The 22,679-nt window shown below is 48.8% G+C and overlaps 1 protein-coding gene across 2 annotated transcripts in view; it reads left to right on the top strand.

Moving 5' to 3' along the window:
- The window catches only part of HUNK (hormonally up-regulated Neu-associated kinase), a 106,444-nt gene extending 102,972 nt beyond the window's left edge, over positions 1-3,472 (top strand). For both annotated transcript variants that reach the window (XM_077878989.1, XM_077878988.1), the window contains exon 11: positions 173-3,472. In XM_077878989.1, the coding sequence (XP_077735115.1) occupies positions 173-831 (659 nt within the window). In that variant the 3' untranslated portion in view covers positions 832-3,472. The remainder of the gene's footprint in view (positions 1-172) is intronic.
- The last annotated feature ends 19,207 nt before the right edge of the window (positions 3,473-22,679 follow it).

A 22,679-nucleotide genomic window follows, 5' to 3' on the forward strand; every position in this document is an offset into this window, starting at 1 on the left:
GGGAGCATGTGGTTCCCTGTGGAGGCCTCCGGACGTGGGGTGCTTTGCTTCGTGGTGTCCTCTGGCCTCCCCAGCAAAGGTCCCTCTGGGTCAGGAGGCCACAGCGGCCAGGGGAGGGCCGTTCACACTGTTTCTGTGGCTTTCACGATTTTCTTTGCTTTCTCGGACGCAGATGCCTTCGGCTGCCGCAATATTTTCCGCAAAGCCTCAGATTCCAATTGTGTGGCTTCGTCTTCCATGGAGTTCATCCCCGTCCCACCCCCCAGGACCCCCAGGATTGTCAAGAGACCAGAGCCCCCCGTGCAGGGCCCTGGGGGTGCTGGCGTCCCGCCCAAGGAAGACCCCCTGGTGCTGGATATGGTGCGCTCCTTCGAGTCCGTGGATCGCGAGGACCACACTGAACCGCCGTCCCCGTCTCATCACTACAGGATCCTAGGCTCGCCGGGGGGCCTGGCCCGTGGGAATCCCGGGGAGCGGACACTCTCCCCGGCCCTGCTGCCTGGAAGCCTGTCCCCTCTGCAGACCCCTCTGCATCCCACTCTGGTCTCCTTTGCTCATGAGGAGAAGAACAGCCCCCCAAAGGAGGAGGGCATGTGTCCCCCACCTCCAGCTCCCAGCAGCGGCGGCACGCAGCCCCTGGGGAGCCCGAATTGCGTGAAAAGCCGGGGCCGGTTCCCCATGATGGGCATCGGACAGATGTTGCGGAAGCGACAGCAGAGCCTGCAGCCCCCCGCAGACCGGCCCCTGGAGGCCAGCATGCCCCCGCTGCAGCCCATGGCCCCCGTGAGCCTCTCCTTCGACGTGCCCGACGGGGTCAAAGGCCAGTGCTAACCTGGGCCACTGGCAGGATTCTGGGGATTTCGGAAGAAAGCGATGACCAGAGTTCCACGCACGATTTGGGGTGTGAAGATCGGAAGGCCTCGTGGGAGCCTCCTTTGAGGTCTCCTCCCCTCCTGCCGTGCCCTGTCCCGACTGTGAACAGCTGAAACCCGCAGACCCAAAGCCTGCACAACCCGGCCTTGCGCAGGGACCCCGGAGATGCTGCGCTTTCCCAGGAGGGCTGGCTACAGGTGCAGTCTCAATCGTTCATGTCCTCCATCCGCCTGCCTCCCCCTGCCCGGGGCCCGCTGCTGGGTGGAAACCGTGCATCAGCCCCTGGGCTCCTCACATCACGGCCTGTTGCAAGATCTTTCCTCACTTTTTGCTCTGTGTGTGCCTCTCAGGACTGTGGCTTCTCAGCAGTCGGCCAGTCACACGGTGGCTCCTCCTGCAGGCCACGCAACCTTTCCTCTCGCAGGGGTGAATCCCTGCAGGCCCGAGGAGCCAGTGACTCAACTGCCAGGGCTCAGGCACGTCAGAGGAGGACAGGCCGCAGCCTCCGCCAGCGGCACCAGCCCCTCTGCGCAGGCAGGGGCAGCCGGGCAGACACGGAGCCAGACCACGGGCAGCCCAATGAAAGGAAAAGGCCAAAGGGGACATGCGTTTGCCATCTTCTTATTTTGGTTGAAACTTGCTAAGCGTTGAGTTATCTTTTCCAAAGATGATTTTTTCCCCCTTTATGTGATGTCAGAGCGAAGTAGCGTAATTTAGAAACCCCTGGATGGGGAGATGAGAAGCGATCCTACCAAACTCCTGTTTTTTCGAGAAGATAGGCATGGAGGGCCTCAGACCCCCCCCACCCCCCCACCCCCGTGATGTTTTCAGTGGCTGGCGGCCTGCCGTGGGCGCTGGCCCCTGCGTTTCTCCCGCCCTATCAACGCAGCCTCATCCTTCTGGAAGGCATGGGACATGCTTACAGTTGGTTCTTTAGGAAGAGAGAAAATGCCAAGGTTGGATGTGGGTGCATTCGGAAGGCACCGTTCATTACCTCTGCCCAGCGCAGTTTTCACGCTGCCAAGGAAACAAGTGTGGTTTAGCGCTGAACTAGTTTGCTATAAGCTGCGAGCAGCCTCGCCGGGCGGCGAGCACATTCGGATGCGGCACCGCGGCTTCTCGGAGGAAGGCAGCGTCCCTCCAACGTGCTCTGAGTCCACGTTCTGTTTTCACACCTTTTGCCAAGGCTCGAACCAAAGATGCGTCTCCGGTTCTGTGTCTGCGCCATCCCGTGTGCACATTTTGCAGATCCCAGTGTTGTGTGACCGTGGCTAGCAAGGGGCCTGCTGGGGCCGTCTCCGCGTGGGGCCTGGGCCCTGGCGCTGGGCGGGGGCCGCTCAGTCAGGAGCAAAATTGGAACAAAAAGATCACAGCAGCATGGGTTAGAGAGCGGTTAGCTCAGGAGACAGGTCACTCAGCGGCTTGGGGTCTTCAGCTCCTTGACGAGTGCAGGCATGAGCAGAACCCACAGCTGTGATCACCCCCAGGCGAGGCCTCTCCGCCCCCTGATTCCGAAACAGGCCGTGGCCGTGGGGAGTGGCAAAGCCTGCCTTCATTTCCACTGGCAGCCCGCCCGGGCCAGAGAGCCGTGGGGTGGTTCTTCATCTTGTCTCATTTCGCAATGTTGACCTCCGTCGGCCCCACACGTTTCTGACTGAGCAAGGAAACGGTGGATACTTGGCTGACCCTGGAAGCCACCCAGAGGCCCAGTCCTGGCTGACCCTTGACGAGACCCGGAGCTGCTGCTTCCCCCTTATGGGGGTCATCCCGGCTCTGGGGCCTGTTGGGAAGGAGTCAGGCTCCAGGTTGTCGGTGTTCCTCCTTTGTGTGGCTCCAGACCGGGTTCCAGAACTTTCCATCGAAAATGGAGCTTGCTAAGCAGAAAGAAGAAACGCCTCTGGAAAAAACCTCTCCAAGTGACGTGAAGCGTGTGGTTTTGGATCAGTGAAGGAACCTTTTTTGAACATGGTTGCTAGCTGCAGGTGTCCCGCTCTGCAGGTTTGCAGGCTGTGTCCTTGTGCCTTGTGAACATCTATCCCTTTATGTCTCTTTCTTGTATTGTACCTTCCTTGAGAACATGAGTGTCTTCCTGTATCGCGGATTAGCTCATCGGGCATGTTTTCTGTTCCTCGATTCCAGCTGTCATACGACTAACCGTGTCACCATCGGTAACTTGAACTGTGAACTCAGGTTTATTCCAGACCCAGTGAGAGGTGAGGGGGGAGTGAGGAAAGGGGAGGGTCAACTGTAGTTTTTTGTATGTGAGCACCTGACAAATCTATGAAACCGAGTGAAAGAAGAAATGTTAAATTCTTTATTATTTTATTATATTTATATGGGAAACTTGACCGTCCCTTTGGTAAGTACAGAGTATGTTGTCTGTTTGACCCGTGACTGTCTCTCATTAGCCTGTGCCCATGACCTCAGTCAGCCTGTAGTTACGAACGGAAATGACTGACCTGTCACCGTGTAAAGTCCAGGAGGAAAAGTCGACTGTAATTGTGCGATTTGGTCATAAGTAAGGACTGTATTTATGTCACCATTATTAAATATATGTACTTTTGTAATGACTGTGAAATACACTTTTCCCTCTCTCTGACTGCTTCGTTTATTTGCATCGGATAAATCTTAATCCACTGAGTGCTTTGCAGTAGTTGGGCTGCCCTCTAGGTAAAGTCCTTGGCCCCACCGCTGACCGGATACAAGTGGGAATTGGGGCACAGGACATTTGAGGGCATCATCTGGTCCTGTATCACCGCTTCATTTTACTTGCAGCAGGTGTACGATCTACAGAATTCTTACCTGACCAACGTACAGCAACCGGCGGTTCAAGACAAATGAGCATTTTTTTCTCCTTTAGCGGGTTCAGGATCTTTCTTGGAGGCTCTGAAAATGGCACATGAAGAATGACAGTCTGTGAACATTGCCTCTAGCTTTTGTCCTTGCATTAAGGATGGGTGAGGGATGGAGGAAGAAGGGTGGTGAGGTGGGATGGGAGGGTTGGATTGTTCCAGTTCTGGCTTCATTCATCACAGTTTGCAAAAAGCTTTTCGTATAGACCACCTTGCCTAAAGCCTTGTGTTCCCTGTATGGTGTGGCTCAGAGGATGGCATGGTGGAAGTGCACACGAAGCACCCTGAAGTTTGATGGGGTTGGGGTGCCACAATGAGTACCTGGTTTTGGTGATGCTATCTTCTCTTAGGGGTCAGAACATTCTAGAACAGAAAGGGACCTGAGATTATGTGCTTCAACCCCAATCCTCTTGAAGAAGAGAAAACGGGGTCCTGGATGGTTTAAGAGCTCCCCAGAGTCCCTAAGTGAGCTGGTCCCAGAGCTGGTCTGGGATACCGAGCTCCTCCCTGAGCACACAGAACTCAGAGTGTGACCGTCATGAACAGAGTGGAGAGTCAACAGCAGATCAAGCTGTCCTTGCAACAGGTATCTCTGAGGCCCTCACATAGACCGGGTCTTTGCAGTATCAGGTCATTATCAGAATTGCATGGCTTCTTAAGATTCTGTGCATAATGCCCTTTCCACCACCCACCACCGACTCTTGAGGCTGGAGAAAGACTTTCTTTCTCAACAGATCTTCCAAGTGAGGAGCAACCCCTGGCTGGAAGTCTTTGTTATCTGCATTAGCTGTTAAAAGGCCGTTGGGTTTTACTAGATTAAATCAATAAAACATTTTCTAAGTAGCCGTGTCATAAAATGAAGCGAATTCAGAAAGAGCGCAAGACTGATATTTTTAGGGGGGGGGTCCGGAAGCCTCTCGGTTATTATAGTTGTTTTCTATGTAGGACCCTCTATGTGCTACAGGCACAGTGAGAATAATTCAGAGCAGTACTGGGAGCTGGTTCAATTTAATGTCATCACTTCTCAATGAAAGGAGCATATTTCCTGAGTAGTAAATGAGTGCATTATTTGTGGCAGCTTTTTCGTCAAGGGAGCTTTTCAGACATCTGGTTCCAAAGATGAATGGGGTATATATTTGAACTTCTTTTCTGTCGACCTGTTTTTGTGACACACACTTATCTCCGAGATCAGATGTCTGTGGCACCAAGGGACTGGGGTGGGGCCAGGATGGGGAGTATTTCAACCTTTGCGATCCCCTTCCACGGTATATCTACTTCTGAGCTGGTGTGTGGATGAGGCATTTGGGGCAACCAGCTCCGGCAGCATAGAGGAGCTTGGTGTGTAGCGAACCCAGGGGTCAGCTGGAACTTTAATGGTGTAAAAACCAAACAATGTCATGTCTCAGAGAAGACAATGCCAGGAAATGCATTACTCTCAGGTGGAAGGAAGAAATGGGTCCGGCTTCAGGGCCCGAGCTAGTTACACAACATATTCCCGGCTCAGAAGATGACCCATTAGCTATTTTAAAAGGAAAGTCTTTGGCTGGTATTATAAACCCTCAGGAATAACGTCTTCTTTATAGGCCTTGTTACCAGAGCCAGCTGGAAAGGACAGGATGTGAGCCTGGAACAAGGCTTCTTGCCCAAAGTTAGGTGGTGAATTCGTGGCACGTGTGAGAGGAGAATGCCTCTGTGACTCTTTCATCAGTGTTCACTTCTCTGGCAACCCAACCTGTTGGGTTTATTTCTCACACAAATTTTGATGCAGTTTGGCCGACTCCAGAGCAGCCGTCTTCCATGTGGTGACTCAAGGATCCAGGCTGCCTTGCCCTCGTGGCTCCATCCACTCAACATGGTTCTGTGGCTGCTGTGGCAGAGGAAGGGTGAGCTGGAGGGCTTTCCCCTACCCTTGAGTGTTTGAGGGCTAAAATGAGGCGTTCCTGTGAGCAAGAGGCTAAGAAATATGGGGCCTTGTAGGGATATTTGGGGTACAGTTCCTGTTTCTGCTCCAGGGAAGGTAAGGATGCCTACATTTAATAGGCCCCTGAAACTGGACTGGCCTTCTCCGTAGTTACACAGCTATGGCACCTCTTAGTATGTACGGATTATTGGTTTTAAATAAAGGGATAAGCATTGTTGCTTATTAATGTTTCATTTAATTTAAGGGGGAAGTGCTATGGGCTGGATTGTACCCCCCCAAAATTCATATATTAAAGCCTTAACTCCCAGGACTTCAGTATATGGTTGTCTTTGGAGATAAGGGCCTTTAAAGAGGGGAGTTAAAATAACTCCACTGTTAGGGTGGGACCTAGTCCAGTCTGACTGGTGACCTTATAAGACGAAAAAATTTGGACACTTAGAGGGACACTAGACAGAGGAAAGACCATGTGAGACCATGAACCAAGGAGAAAGTCCTCAGGAGAAACCAAACCTGCCAACACCTTGATCCTGGACTTCCAGCCTTTAGAACTAAAAAGAAAGAAATTTCTGCTAAGCTGCCCAGTCTGTGGCACTTTGTTATGGCAGCCCTAGAAGACCAACACAGTGAGGAGGCCAGATAGGAATATTTACACATTCCACAAATCTGACAATTTTGTCCCATTTGCTTCATCCCACTTATATTTTCTTACAACTAAATCACAGAATATCCTTTTTTTAGTAGTAGTATTTTTTATTCTGCAGTGAAATCTCACCTTTCCAAGTGTTCCCTGTTGCTCAGCCCTATGGCAGTTGTTTTCAAGAATATGTCTTCCTTTAATCCAGAGACGTACAAACTTTTTCTGTAAAGGGCCAGGTAGTAAATATTTTATGCTTAGGGGCCGACCATGTAGTCTGTCATATATTCTTTGTGTTTGCAGTTTTGGGGTTGTTTTCTCTACAACCCTTTACACATGTGGAAATGATTCTTACCTGGTGGGCACATAAAAACAGGCCACTGCAGACGGGGCCCTGAGGCCTCAGGTTGTAACCTTCCTGAGGACCCTGGAAAGTGGTCCTGTTGCCACTGACAACGTGAGTGTAGGTAGTTTGGCTCACACAAGCAGGACTTCAGCCACACGCTACAGGTGTTCATTTTAGGAACTTGCCACTTGTAAAAAAAAGAAAGCTCCTCCTGTGATATCTGGGCTCGTAGGTGCTCAGAAGGAGTCCTCATTAATAGCAATGAACCAGCGAAGGGTCCAGGGGCTAGAATTTAACCTAAGGAAATTTGGAGGTGAGGAGAGACTCTGGCCTTTCTCTTTGCTGCCCTTTCCTGTATCACTTTAGGTGGATCTCCAGAGTTGGTTGCCATCAACAGGCATGGCAGTGCTTCAGGAAAGCTGTCCCTGTCACAAGTCTGCCACTGCCATGGAGTCCACACCCTCAGATTCATTCCTGCCTTCATCTGCGCAGGAGCATGGCTATGGGGTGCAAATCATTTTCCATTCAAGCCATGTCCCCTTTCTCTCTGTGAATGGCCTCTCAAAAATGGGTTCTTATTGCTTATAAAGAAAGAGCTTCCTGAAAGTCTTAGGGAACAAGCCTAAATCTAGAGCAGATGTGACGCTGGATGATGCCTCATAGACGAATCATTGCCATTACTCACACTGAATGATGCGGTGTCATGCCAGGCTGGACAAGTGTCCCCTTTACTGAAAGATGAATCGTGTCATCTGAATCAGCTCCAAAGAGCCCATTTAGAGTCCTTCCCACCCATGACCACTTCAATTATATGAACCATTCTCACTTCCAGAACATTCGGGCCCGAGTCACAGAATCACGGGGACTTTGGGGGTCACCCAGTCCTAAGCTCGGTCCCCTGGAATTTGGGGCAGTCCTTGAAGAACACCAAGAAACATAGATTCTTAGAATAAGCACAAAACAACTTCATGGAGCAGAGTTTTTTATAACTCACTGCTAATTTAAATTTTATTATTATTTTTCTTACTTACAACTAACATGCGTCATGTATTCAGCTACAATATCAGTGTGAGTCTTGTGAGTCCAACCCTCATTGTCCTCTCTGCTTTGGATAGTTCAGGGAATAATTTTTATTTTTTATTTATTTTTATATTTTTTAAAGATTTTATTTATTTATTCATGAGAGACACATGGGGGGGGGGGCAGAGACACAGGCAGAGGGGGAAGCAGGCTTCATGTAGGGAGCCCGACGTGGGACTTGATCCCGGGACTCCAGGATCATACCCTGAGCCGAAAGCAGCACTAAACCACTGAGCCACTGGGCTGCCACAAGGGAATAATTTTAAAGGCAGAAGTCAGTGCCAACCTTCCTCATTTACATTGATTTACATGAGGTATTTGACACCAAAATGGAGAAATGATACATTGAAGAAGTCACAATTTGGCAGTGGCAATGTCTGCCTCCATGGTCAGTTTTCTTTCCACTATCCCTGGCAAAGACCCCAGAGTAAAAGGAAGGCTGAGGCTGTTTAGGGATGTCATGATTTTGGGTCTACTTGCTCCCCTTTCAGATTTTTGGGCCACATAATGGATATGTGATGATAATAGAAAGAAGGAAACTGATTTGTGAGGAGTGTTTGAAGGGAGAGGGTACGTATAAGTGCTCTCTCCACCTTCCCAAGCCTCATTTGTCTTGCCTGCCTTTGAGTACTCCTAGGTATACATGTTGTAGCACTGACTATAATACTTGTTAACACATTGCTCTGTCCTCAGGGCTCTGGGACACTGTCTCACTCATCTTTGTATCTATAACCAGTGATCTAAACACATGGATGAATGGATTAATAGTGAATAGGTGGGTGGATGGGTGAGTGGATAATGGATGGATGGATGGGTAGGTGGATGGATGGTAGATGGATGGTGGTAGATGAGTGGATGGATGGGTGGGTGGGGAGATAAAGGGATGAGTGAGTGGATGGGAGATGGATAGCGGTGGATGAGTGGGTGGTTGGATTGGATGGGTGAATGATAAATAGTGGATGGATAGGTGGGTGGGTGGCTGGGTGGCTGGGGAGATGAATGGACGGGGGTGTGGATGGTAGATGGATAGTGGTAGATGAGCGGGTGGTTGGATGGATGGGTGACTGGGTGGGTGGGAAGATGAATGGATGGGTGAGTGGTTGAATGGATAGGTGGGTGGATTAAATGATGAATGAATAGGATTGAGAGTAAATGCTAAGAGTGGTTAAATGACTTAGATTAGTGGATGGCTGAAGGGCACTTAAGGACAAGGGAAATAATTCCAAGAATAAGCCCTCAAATACTTTTTAAACATAAAAATGAAGAGCCTGGGAAATAAATAGGGCACAAACTTTGGATACCAATATCCTTCACAGAGGGCAGCCAAAGCACTACGTCCTCCTATTCTAAATCCATTCGCCACCTGGGAAACAAGTAATCATGGACCTTAGTGGTGCAGCGAAGCCATTGTCCTCATCTGTTAAATGCATGTACGTCCATGTGACTGTTTTCCTTTGGTGACCTTAGAGAGATTTGGCAAGAACATGAGGCAACAATGTGAGATGTGGGGCCAATTCCTTGGCCCACCAACTCTACTCACACAGTTGTTTACTGGGGCAGTACACTGAGGCCCAGACTCTACTCTGTAGCCTAATGCTGACTCTGAACTACCGGTATCCTCACTCACATCTTGTCGCCCCAAGCTTCCAGCCTCATTGTGCACAAACCATCTACAAGCTACACACAGATAATGCATTTTTACGAGGCAGGTTATGTGGCTGATTGGGATGACATTCAAACACCTCTGTCTCCCCCCAGCTAACCTCCATTCTTGTGGGCTGAATTGTGCTCTCCCAAACTCCATATATCAAAGTCTGAACCCATGTACTGCAGGATGTGAATGTATTTGGACATAGGGCCTTTGAAAGTATGATTAAGTCAAAAAAGAGGCTGCTGGGAGGGTGGACCCTAACCCAATTCCATGGTATCCTTTTAAGAAGGGGAGATTTGATTACAATGAGAGATACCAGGGATGCAAGAAGACAGGGGAACGATCATGCAAGGACAGCGAGAAGGCTGCCATCTGCAAACCCAAGAGAGAGTCCCCCAAATCTGCCCGCACTTTGATCTTCAGCCTGCAGAACAGTGAGAAAATAAAATTCTGTTGCTTAAGCCACCAAGGCTATGCTATTTTGTCATGACTGCCACAGCAAACTAACATATCCACAAATCGCAGGTGTGGAAATAACGAAGACCAGCTGATGAGAACAAACAGAGGCAATTTTTCAGAGCTTGCTGTAGCAAAGAGGTCAGAACCATCACTTGTGTTCGACAGAGACTCAGCGGCAGGCAGAGAAGGAAAGCTTTACAGTGGAATAAAGGGAAGGTTTCAGGGGTGCCCTGCTGGGCGACTGTTGTCATGGAGAAGCTGGAAGTAGGCTAACTAGAAGGGGGGTCCTAGGGTGATGGGTTCGGGGAGCATATTTGGTGTCTCTGATTGGTTCTGAGTTGGAAGCAGGGGCAAACCTAGGGAAGTTGGCAGGCGACTAACCTGCCAACCAAGTCCTAACCATTTGGGCTGATTGGTGTAGAGGGTGTGGTCTGGCTCAGGTTACTGCAGAGGCTGTGGGTCAGAGCTCAGCTGTTGTATCCATTCTAGCCATTGTCCATTTGTCCATTCTGTATCTTGCAGGGAAGTAGGATGGCTTCTCACCCCATTTATCAGGCCGTATTAGTTTCTTAGGACTGCACCACAAACTTGGTGACTTCAAACAACAGAAACTAACTCCCTCCCAGTTCTGGAGAAGGAAGTTTGAAATCAAGGTGTAGCAGGGCGATGCTCTCTCTGGAGCTCTGTGGGAGGATCCTTCCTTGCTTCTTCCAGCTTCTGGTGGTTCTAGGCAGGGCTTGGCGTTCTTCAGCTCCGGTGGCCAATCTCCTTCGATGTCTGCTCTGTCTTCACATGACACTCTTCCCTGAAGGTCTTCACATGGCTGCTTATATAAAGGTACCAGTCGTTGAATTTAGAGCCATCTTAAATGACCTCATCTCAATTAATTACATCTGCAAAACTCTTACTGCCAAATTAGGGCACATTCTGAGCTTCCAGGTGGACGTGAGTTTTGGAGGAGTCACTATTCAGCACACTCTACTGGTTAAGGGCCTCGTCCTGCTGTCACCAGGGCCGGAAGCCTGGCAAATCTTGGACTTGGCATTAGGCCTTGGGCACCACAGGGGAGTCAACTCTGCAATGTCTTGAGATGTTCAGAATAGAGGATTTAGGATGTGATGTTTTGGGTGGAAACTTTGGGATGCTTAGAGGCAGAGAGGAGAGGAATCCACCCCTGACCACATGAAGTGACTGGCATGCCCGTCCCAAAGGAGTAGACACTGAAGCAGGTAGATTTCTGGTGTCCTCTTGACATAGACTTTCACAGAGGGACAGCTGGAGGGGTTGGGGAAGGGAGTGGGACATCCAATTTGGGAATGCTGTGCCCAGGGGTTTATGGAATCTTGATGTGACCTGTGAGTCCTCACAAAACCCAGTTCAACTCTATCAAGTCATCAACTCTATCTTTGGAACAGAGTATTCTCTGGAGCTTTAGGCATGTTTCTCAAGCTCCAGAGAAGGCCCATATTAACCAAGGATATTCAAAACAAATGATCTCATGCCCCAGACCAGTTTCTCCCATGCTCCCTGTCACAGTAAAGGACATCCCAGACTCTATCCTGAAGCCCCAACCTGAGAATCATCCTGGACCACACTCTCCCCTCACCTCCCACATCTAGTACATCCCCAAAGCACCTGTTGCTACCATCCTCCGAAGATGGAGGGCTTGCAAGGGCCATCAGTACAAACTCCACGTGGGAGGCATAAAACCCACTCTTTTTCCACTCTTGCCATTTAGCATGGTACTAAACCCAGAACCATCTGCAAAATAGGAATTTGGGGGTAATAGGGTAAATGAGATTAATTAGTTAATCTATAAAGACACCTAGCCCACGCTGGTACAAAGTACATGCAATGGAAGCATTAATTATCGTGTGTGGTTTTGCATAAAAATCTGGTCAACTCTCTTTTGCGAGCATGAACAATTTGTTGAAGAAGCAAATGAGCACATTCTTCACTTTTGCTTTTGAAATGGGTGTTCCTTCTAAATCTTAGGGACGTTGAAGCTTCCTACCACAAACATTGACGCTTTGCTTCTGGATCGTAATAGAAACACCATGTTCAGTGATCAGTTACTATTTTTCTCAAAAACGTGTGCTTTTTTTTTCCCCCCCAAACATCCCTCCATCTCCCCAACCCCTGAACAATGAGAGCAAATGCCAAGGCTTTTTAGTTTTAAGTTCATCATTCAGAATCCTTGGCAAGTTTTCACAGAAATTCCTCTGGTGGTCAAGTTCTCTTCCAAGTGAATGTAACACGTCAGCCAGCACGCTCACGATTAATTGTCCCACATGCTGACCTTTCAGTGTTTCCACTGCTCTTGTGAGTGACAAGGCCACTCCTTTGTGCTCCATCACTGAACCGGCTCCCGCCTTCCTTAAGCCTCTCTTCTTTCCCATCTGTTCTTGGCTTCTCCAAATGTTTCTTTTTAATACGTCAGATGTCTAGCTTGCCCATTGTTTTGCCTTATACAAACTTGGAGAGCCTTCGCCCTTAAAACTACAACCATTCACTCGGGCATGAAGCAACAGGCACGTCTTCTTCAACCGTCTGGCCTAGACCTGCCTGCCTGGTGTGGGGGGTCTTGCCGCCACCAGACGTAGATGGGTTGGAGCAAGTTCCTTTTAAGATTAGTCATTGACTTCCATTGGCCTCACAGGCCACTACTTTGGGCTCACAGAAATCCACTTCAGTGGACAGATAGTCATGGTGCAGAGTTCAAATGTTTACCCTGCCCGGGGTAATTAATTTTACCCGTCAACTTGACTGGCTGTGGAGTGCTAGTCAGATTAAATGTTTAATCTGTCTGTCTGTGAGCATGTTCTCAGATGAGATTTGAATTCCCAAATGGGAGGACACAGTAAGTAGAATTTCTTCCCCAGTGTAGACGGACATCACCCAATTCCTTGCAGGCCTGAATAGAACAAAATGCAGAGGAAGGAGAAATTCTCCCCTTTTCTCCTGCTTCACTGATTGAGCTGGGACGTCTCATCTCATCCTCTGTGGCCTTTGAACTGGAATTTACACCAAATGCTCCCCTGGTTCTCATGTCTTTGAACTTGGAGTAAATGATAACACCGGCTTTCCCGAGCCTCTGCAAATGGCAGATTGTGGGGTTCTGCAGCCTTGATCATCACATGAGCCAATTCCTCTTGATAAATGTTTCTCTCTCGTGGACGCATATATGACATATAGGGGTAATATGTATGTACATTGGTTCTATTGGTTCTGTTCCTCCGGAAAACCCCATCAAATACACTGGCCTAAGAGGGCCATGTGCTGTCTGGCTAGGAGGCACCCCCCAAATTCCCCACAAAGCTTTATTCTGTAGAGCCCAGAAACGACAATGAGCCACCCCTTGTCTTGACCCAACACCATTCCAACTTGTATCTGCTCTCTCTTTTTCCCTTCTCATCCCAACATAGCCACACTCACTAAAGATGTCTTCACGGGGCACCTGGATGGCTCAGTTGGTTAAGTGTCGACTCTTGATTTTGGCTCAGGTTATGACCCCGGGGTTGTGGGATCCAGCCCCAGGGCAAAGCCTGCTTAGGATTCTCTCTCTCTCCTGCCTCCTCTGCCCCTCCACCCCCCTCAAAAAAAAATAGATGTCCTCACATTTGCTGCACTGTCTCCTCATGTTCCATCCACCGTGCACCACCACATTCTGGCATCTTCTTCCACTGCCTCCCTGAAATTGTTCTCCAGCACCATTAGGACTTTTCTCATTGTCAAACACATAAGATTTGTTTTTCTTTTTGTCCCCCCTGCATCCTCCCAGGACCTGAAACTGAGAGCCACCAGCTAGTCAGCCACGTGCTCCTGAAGCTGCTGCAGCACTGGAACAGAGCCTGTTAGCTGCAGCCAGACTGACAGGCTTAGAGTGGACATCTCTCATTTTTTTTCCCTGGACTACCTCTGCTACAGACTGAGTTCTGCTCCCCTTCCCCAATTCCCAAGTTAAAGCTCTAACTGCCAACATGACTGTATTTGGAAATAGGGTCTTTAAGGAGGTACTTAAGGCTAGATGAGGTCATAAGGGTGGGCCCTACTGGAATAGAACTGGTGGCCCTGTAAGAAGAAGGGGACACACCAGGGATGCTCACACACAGAGGAAAGGCCACATGGAGAGACAGTGAGGAGACAGCCACCTACCAGGAGAGATGGAGCCTGCCCACACCTTGATCTGGAGCTTCCAGCCTCCAGAACTGGGAGAAAAGCAGTATTTGTTGTCCAAGCCCATCCCATGGTATTTTGTTATGTCAGCCCAAGCTGACACTTTCCTTCCAGAAACTCTCTCCTACCCCAGCTCCCTGATTCTCCTCTTCTCTATCTGACTCTTCCCTCTCTGTCTCCCTTTGGATTTCTTCTTCCCTCACCTGCTTTCTAAATAATGGTGTTTCCCCTCCTGTCCCCAGCCATCCCGCCCTCTCTCACTGTCTTGGCTCCTACTTGCTGGCCAAAGTTGTCGCCATCTGTATCTCCCTGACCTTCAAAAGTGGGTGTCCATTTCCAGGGGGATGTCTGTCAGAGACTCCATAGGCACCTCAACGTCTGCACCTACAAAGCCAGACTTACCAGGTTTCCCCTCTTGATCTGCTCTCACTCCTCTGTTCTGTTTCCTTTGGCCCTGAGACACCTCCATCCCCCCACCCCACCCCCTGGCCAGAATCCTGGCTGTCGTACTTGATTCCTGTGCTTCAGCTCCCACTTCAGGATTGTGCCTTTTCCACACTTCACTGGGGCCACTTCCCTTCAGAGGCTTCTATACCGACCCTGATCGTCTCTGATCAAGTCCGTTGTAACAAGCATCTAGTTTGTTCGAAATCCACCCTGCGTCTACCTGGCCCCCGCTCTTCCTGATAATAGCAGGCTCTGACCACGTGAATCCTTGGCTCCAGGCCCTCCCCTGGCTTCCTGGGAGCCAGTGGCTAAAATCCCTACCCCTTAGCCAGAATGCAGGGCTCTGGGCAGCCTGGGCCCTGCCCACCCCCAAACTTGCTTCTCACTGTTTCTTGCCTTTGACTTTATGCTTTGGCCATGCCCAACGGCTCGAATATTCCCCTGCACATTTGCCATCTTCTCTGCTGGGCTCCCCTTCCTGCCTGTTTTGTAAGACGGTGTCAGAGGCGCTTTTCCCACGAGAAATCATTATCCTTAACCTCTGGGACTGGGTTGGCTTCCCACGGCCACCGTGACAAATCCCCACACACTTAATGGCTCAACCACACAAGTTTATCCTCTTGCATCAGTGGAGATCAGAAGTCTGAAATGGATCTTATGGGGCTAGAATCAAGGTGTTGTCAGGGCTGGTCTGTCTGGGAGGCTCTGAAGGGCAAATCTGTCTCCCTGCCTCTTCAGCTTCTAGAGGCTGCCTACATTCCTGGGCTAATGGCCCCTACAGAGCACATCACACCCATCCTCACTTCCATCATCATATACCTCTTTTTTCTAACTCAAGCTCTCATCCCCGCATCTTGGAAGGCCTTTTGCGATTAGATGGAGCCCATCTGAATAATCCATGATAACCTCCCCCATAGCAAGACCTTTAATTCAATCATATCTATGATCGAAAGTTCTTTTTGCCATAAAAAATAGCACTTACAGGCTCTGGGGAGTAGGACGTGGCTATCTTTTGCAAGGATATTACTCGGTTGACCACGATGCTCCTCTCTGATTCTCCCATAACTGGTTATATATACATATTCTGATCACTTATTATCTTAGTTTATAATTATCTATTTCTGCATCCTTCTCTCCCCTTCTACCTCCAACTGTATACTCTTCCCCAAGCGTAGGAACCCTATCTTTCTCATCTTGTATTCCCAGTATCCACTGTGCCTGGAGCATAGGAAGTGCTCAGCAAACATTTGTTGAGTGATCAAATAGGGACATTATTGTAACTTTCAGATCCAACTTTTGGCTGGACTTGATGTGTGCAGAGATCACCCAAGAATGTAACTAATTCAGAGAAGAAAGGGCGCAACAAGCTGTTGGGAATACCCCTGCCCCCAGAGGAGCAACATGTACCATTTTCAAGGATCTGCATGCAGGTCAGGGGTGCACAGGCAGGGAGGCCCCTTGGAAATGGGGTAAGGAAGGCTCGCTGAGGGTCCCTCCTCCTCACGCAGAGGAGGTTTGAGGTTTGAAGATGTTAGTATTGTTGGGTTTTTACTGTTGCCAAACCACACAGAGCTGGAGCTCGTGATTCCATTTGAATTCACCAGCCACCCTCCCCGCAGTGGCGAGCGGGCTGTACGTTTCCTTCATTCTGGGCTGAGCCACAAGCTGTGGGTTTGGAGCCACCATCCAATCCTGGCACGGGTGGGAGATGCACCCCGATCTGTGGCTGTGCCCACTCACTTTGCTGACCTTGGAAATGCAAGGCTGTATAACTGTCTCTTTGGAACCCATTGTCCTTCTGCCCTTCAGGTTCCCAGCGTGGCCAGCATCTTGGGTCCCAAAGGTTATTATTAGGTCCTATGTCCCTGCTCCAGGCTGTAGTGAGAGAGGTGGGTCTTCTGGACGGGTTAGGAGCCAGTTTGTCAAGACATCAACCAGATCTGAAAGTAACAGGGCAAAAGATGACAGGCTGGTACCTTTCGGGTACGAATGGGAAAGCAGCTACTTCTGATGCCAGTCTAGAAAGGAGAGCTTGAACCAGCAGTGATTGAATCCAGAGGCAGAGCCTACACTTAGGGGCCTGAGAATGGGCCCATCGGGAAAGCAGCAGGCCCAGCAGTGCCAGGAAGGCCAGTGTATTTGTTTGCCACCAGCAGGAGGTTTAGGCATCAGAAACATCTGGTATTCCAGTTCTGGAAGCTCCAGGTCCAACATCAAGGCTTTGGCAGGTTTAGCTCCTTCTGAGGGCTGCGAAGGGGACTTCGTTCCAGGCCTATCTCTGGTCTCTGGTAGCCTTGGCTTGCTTGCTCCTTGGCTTGTAAGCTGTCTTCTTCCTGTGTCTACATGTCTTCTTCCCTCTGTGCATGTCTGCCTCTATATGCCCCCTTCTCATGCAGACACCAGTTACATGGCTCTAGGGCCGCCGTCATGACCTCCTCTTAACGTCACCATCTCTAAGACAGCTTGTCTCCAAGTAAGGTCACATGCTAGGTACTGGGGGTTAGGATTCCAGTGTATCTTTTTGGAGGTGGGGGAAGGACACACAATTTAACCCATAACAGCCTGTCAACTAGGCGGTGAGAATTTTTGCTCAGATTTTCTCAAGAAAACTTTTCTCTGCACCTTGTGCTGCGGGTTGCAATGGAGGAAGGGGTGGAGGAGGCTGATGGAGGACACTGGAGCCTTTGTGTCCCTACGTCGTGACTGAGCTTCATCAAAAAGCTTCCCGATTGCCACTGACAAGACCCTAGTCTGTTGGTGGCAATGACATTCTTTCCCCATTCAGAATACAGCATCCCGCCACTAGCCTCGGCTGACAACTATTTCCTTTTTAGCAGCTGGTCTGTCTTGTTTTCATCTCCCTGCTGATTACAGGGATGGTGGTCATAATTCCTTCAACAAAAATTTACTTGCTACTATAAATATAGATTTGCAAATCTATAAATATTTGTTTATAAATAAATTTTGCAAGTGGCTGGAGATCTTAAAATAAGACTCAGCTTCGGCTTTTGGATATCAAAAGAGACTCAGGTTTCTATGTTTAACTAAAAAAGTGTCAGAGGACTTTCTAAAAGTAGGGTTTCTTTCCCCCCCAGTTGGAATAACACTGCTGCATCTTAGCAAGTTTAGAACATTTAAAAAAGGAAAAAAATGTCTCCCCCAAATCCCATGATCTAAAAACAACATTTGGTATATACTCGGAATTTTTTTCTCATGCATCTATAAAGACTTTTTTTTTTTTACCCTTTAAATGGTTTATAGTTTAACTTTTTATTTTGAAATAGCTCTAGACTCATATAAGTTGCAAAACTAGCATAAAGAGTCGCCGTTCCCCATTTGCCTGGTTTCCCCAGAGATATTCTCTTTTGCATTGTTTAAACTTGTGGAAAAATATACATCACATAAAATGTACTAGTTCAACTGTTTTTAAGTGTATAGTTCAGTGGCATAAGCGCATTCACATTGTTGTGCACCCATCACTACCATCCACCTCCAGAACTTTTTTTAAAGATTTTATTTATTTATTCATGAGAGACACAACAGAGAGAGAGGTGGAGACAGAGGCAGAGGGAGAAGCAGGCTCCCTGCGGGGAGGCCACTGCGGGACTCAATCCCAGGACCCCGGGATCACGACCTGAGCTGAAGGCAGATGCTCAACCACTGAGCCACTCAGGTGTCCCATCCAGAACTTTTCATTTTGCAAACACTGACTCCCATTTCCTCCCCCCGCAACCCCTGGCACCCACCCTTCTACCTTCTGTCCCCGAGTTTGACTCCTGTAAGTGCAAGCAGACAGTATTTCTCCTGTGGTGACTTGCTTCTTTCACGTACCACGATGCCCTGAAGCTTATTCCATGTCATAGCAGGTGACAGAATTTCTTTCCTTTTTAAGGCTGAATCATAGTCCTTGGTGTGGACAATATACCACATTGTCTTCACCCATTCATTTGTCCACACACACTTGAGTTGCTCCCGTCTCTTGACTATCGTGAAGGAAGCTCCTATGCACATGAGTGTGCAAAAACACCTCTTCAAGATCCTACTGTCACTGCCTCCGGATATACACCCAGAAGTGGAATTGCTGAATCATATGGCAACTTCACATTTAGTCTTTTGAGGAATCGCCATACTGTTTTCCTTGGTGGCTGCACCACTTCACGTTCTCCCCACCAACACCCAGGGGTTTCGAGTTCTCCACATCCTCACCAACACTTGCTGTGTTTGTTTTTTGTTTTTAAAGATCTTATTTATTTATTCATGAGAGACACAGAGACAGAGGCAGAGACCCAGGCAGAGGGAGAAGCAGGCTCCCTGCGGGGAGACTGTGGCGGGACTCGATCCCAGGACCCTGGGATCATGACCTGAGCCAAAGGCAGACGCTCAACCACTGGGCCACCCAGGGTCCCTGTTTGTTTGTGCTTTGATGACAGCCATCCTAATGACTGCGCCCAGTGATAAGATCTTATGTAACCACAGTACCATTATCGAGACTATATGAGTCTTTAAGACTTTTTCTTTTCTTTTTAAGTCATATGCAATCTTTGTTGCCACTGGTTTCATTTGCTTGATAAAATACGAATACCTAACAAAAGCAGTAACTAAAACCTCTCCTTACATATTGTTTTATTTGGCAGCTTCCCTGTCTGCCCCAGGGCCTCGGCTTCCCTGTCCTGAGTGGGCCCTCCAGGAGGCTGGGGCAGCCTACTGGTGCTCGCTGCCAGGCCAGCAGGTCACTGGGTCCCTTGTGTCCTGGGTGACCTGCCGAGGGGATGCCGAGTGGGAGAACGGACGCTTCCTGGCGTGCACTTGGCTCCTGTTCAGCTCTTCGGAGCAGTAAACCACCAGCCTTGGAAATATCCCGGTAGGAGGTCCAGCGGGAACTCTGATTCCTAACATGTGTTCTTGAGGCTCAGGAAAGAAAACAACAGTTTGGGGTTGGCTTAGGTTTGCACGAGGTTCACACTGACAATAGCTGATGGTGGAGATGGAGTTCTTTTTTTTTAATTTTTTAATTTTAATTTTAATTTTTTTTGGTATATTTTTTTACTGGAGTTCGACCTGCCAACATATAGTATAACACCCAGTGCCCATCCCATCAAATGCCCCCCTCAGTGCCCATCACCCAGTCACCCCAACCCCCCGCCCACCTCCCCTTCCACTACTCCTTGTTCGTTTCCCAGAATTAGGAGTCTCTCATGTTTTGTCACCCTCTCTGATTTTTCCCACTCAGTTTCAGAGACAGAAGTCTGCAGGAGGGAGACTGGTCTGGGGCTTGGGAAGCCGGGGTGGGTGGACCTCGGGATCTCAGCAGTGGTCTTCGCTGTCTCCGACACTAAAATGCAGGATCCTTGGCTGCCCAGGATCCTTACAACCAGGCCCTGGAACCCATAATCACGGCTCCCCTCCCACCACCACCTCCACCACCACCACCAGCCGCCCTCCCCCAGCTCCATAAAAAAGTACCACAAACTAGAGGCTTAAAACAAACATTTATTCTCCTAAGTTCAGAGGCCAGAAGTCTAAAATCAAGATGCCCCAAACCAAAACTCTCCAGTCTTGGGCAAATCACTTCATCTCCCTGTAGGTCACTTTGTTCATCTATAAAATATAGGAGCTGCTCTTTCCAGCACTCCAGGGATTTCATTTATCCGTTCTGTGCGAGCATCCCCCCAGCTTTGTTTCTTTCTTTCTTTTTTAATTCTTTTTTAAATATATATATATTATATATTATAATACATTTTATATATTATATTAGATTATATTTATTTATATATTATGTATTATATTATATTTAATATATATATATTTTTTTTTATTGGAGTTTAATTTGCCAACAGATAGCTTTGTTTCTACCTGCTTGTACCTGTGACCCTCAGAGGCCCACGACTGGGTCTGCAGGGGCCTGGCGAGGAAGTTCCAGGACTGTGTGTCTCCTGGGGAGCCTGTCACCCAGGGCTGACCCATAATCCTTGGAGATAATGCTAGGTAGGGGTGCTGGCCCTCCCATGGTGGGAGGCGGGCTGGCACTATATACCCTTGCAGCTTTCCAGGAAGGGTACGGGAGGGTGTGCAGACCCCTAGGTAGGGTGATGAGGGTGTCTGGGTTTGCCCAGGACTTGCCCAGCTTTTGCTCTATCATATCTATCATATTAGTCTGTTTGGGCCGCCAGAACAAATTACTGCAGATGGGGAGGCTTGTACAAGATACTTCTCTTCTTGCGGTCCAGCCTGGAAGTCCAAGATCAAGGCACTGTCAGGGTCGTTTCTGCTGAGGCCTCCTTTGCTGGCTCGTAGACGGCCGACTCTGGCTGTCCCTGTGCCCTCATATGGCCTTTACTCTGTGCAAGTGCAGACAGAGAGATCTCTGGAGTCTCTTCCTATAAGTGACACCTGTTCTTCTTTTTTGTTGTTTTTATTATTTATTTTTATTTTTTATTTTTATTTGCATTTATTCTATGCAGAATTTACTCCCGGGCCGTAAGTTTTTGTTTCTTCAGTTTCTTCTGGGATATCTTTTTCTTCTGTGCAATCTCCTCTTCTGGTTCAGGAACAATCTGCTCTTTTTCAGTAAGAATCATCTCGATGTGGCAGGGAGAGCTCATGTATGGGTTAATCCGGCCATGAGCCCTGTGGGTTCTATGTCGCATCTTGGGGGCTTTGTTCACCTGGATGTGCTCAGTGACCAGAGAATCTACATCTAAACCCTTAAGTTCAGCATTACTCTCCGCATTTTTAAGCATGTGCAGTAAAAATTCAGCACTCTTCTTGGGCCACCGACCCTATGTCCAGCCCCACTGTTTGGCCTGTGCACAGCTACCAACTCCACCATTGTAGCGACAGAATGGCACACACTGTTTCTGCAAAGTGACATCTTTCAGATACTTGGTGGCTTTTAGGATATGCATACCCCTGATGGCCTGGGCCATTTCACGCATGTTCTTAAAGTGAACACAAAGATTTGAACCTCTTGACTTGCATGATTTTGTAGGGTTTTCTGGGTCCAGCAAGTAGCAAACCATCTCCAGAGGTCACCTCAGGCCCTTCTGGGGAAAAGACACCTGTTCTTCTTATACTGGGCCTCAGTCTTATGATCTCAGGTAAGATCATAAAGATCTTAAGATGGTAAGATGACCTCAGGTAAGATCTTTATTTACCTGTGCCTAGGCTTCCAAATACAGTCACATCGGGGCTTGAGGCTTCAACTTGAGAATTTGGGGAAGACAGTTCAGTCCCTAACATCTCCCCATGAAGACTGGTCACAAATACATTAGCAAAACACACAAGCCTAAAGGAGCCTTTCTGGGCAATAATCCTGCCTCTGGCCTCCAGCTGATGCCTCGGTGCTTGTGTGGATAATGGGACCCTTGCCTTGGCTGCCACAGATGGACCTGGCATGCTTGCACAGAGGATGGGGGTTTCCAGGGCCCCCCATTCATTCCCCCCAGGCTGATCTTTCCCTTTGGCTGCTGACTCAACTGCACTGAGTCTAAGCCAGGAGTGTGAGTGGCAGGGGGGTCTTGGGCACTGCCCCCCCTTCTACATGGCTGGTGGGGAGGTTCCCGCAGGAGTTCACGTTGGCAAAGGGCAGGCAAACTGTGAATGAAGCAGCCTCTCAGACATCCTAATCTGCTGCTGGAACAGCCAGGATGCTCTGGCACCCAGCCTGCTCCCAGCCATGTGGTGCCAAGCAGCCCCTGGGCTGACGCAAAAGGGAATTAAAAACAACAACAAAAAACAACCAGGAAATTCAAAACCTGAGTCTGTGGTCCTCCCTGCTGCCTACTTGTTAGTTTCGAAGGTTGAGGCAAAATGTACCACTACTGAAGCTAGAACAGTTAATAAAATAAGCCCCAAGTAGGAGGTTCGGCCAGCATTTCTGTTTCTCGAAGTCCTGCTATTTGATTAGAATATTTTGGTGAACTTTCCTATTGATCACAAAGGTGGTGGTCAGTGAGAAGCCCTACTCGATCTTCCTACGTTAATCCTGGAAAGTGCTTCCAGAATCCCTCATGATCACAATACACGAATTCTCCCATCTTCACATTGTGGGGAATGTTGCAGAACTTTCCAAGGGATGGGCCAGATCCCTCACATCCTGCATCCTTGACATTTTTTGTAGAGCTGTCACTTTCGGAGGTAGGATGTGGCTAAACCAAAGCACAAGGGAAATGCCTTTTGGCAGCTCTGCAGTACTAGAAGCTTCAGGTTCGCTTCTGAACTGATAACCTCTTTCCTAGCGC

The sequence above is a fragment of the Canis aureus genome, chromosome 30 (assembly GCF_053574225.1).
Source record: "Canis aureus isolate CA01 chromosome 30, VMU_Caureus_v.1.0, whole genome shotgun sequence".
NCBI lineage: Eukaryota > Metazoa > Chordata > Mammalia > Carnivora > Canidae > Canis > Canis aureus.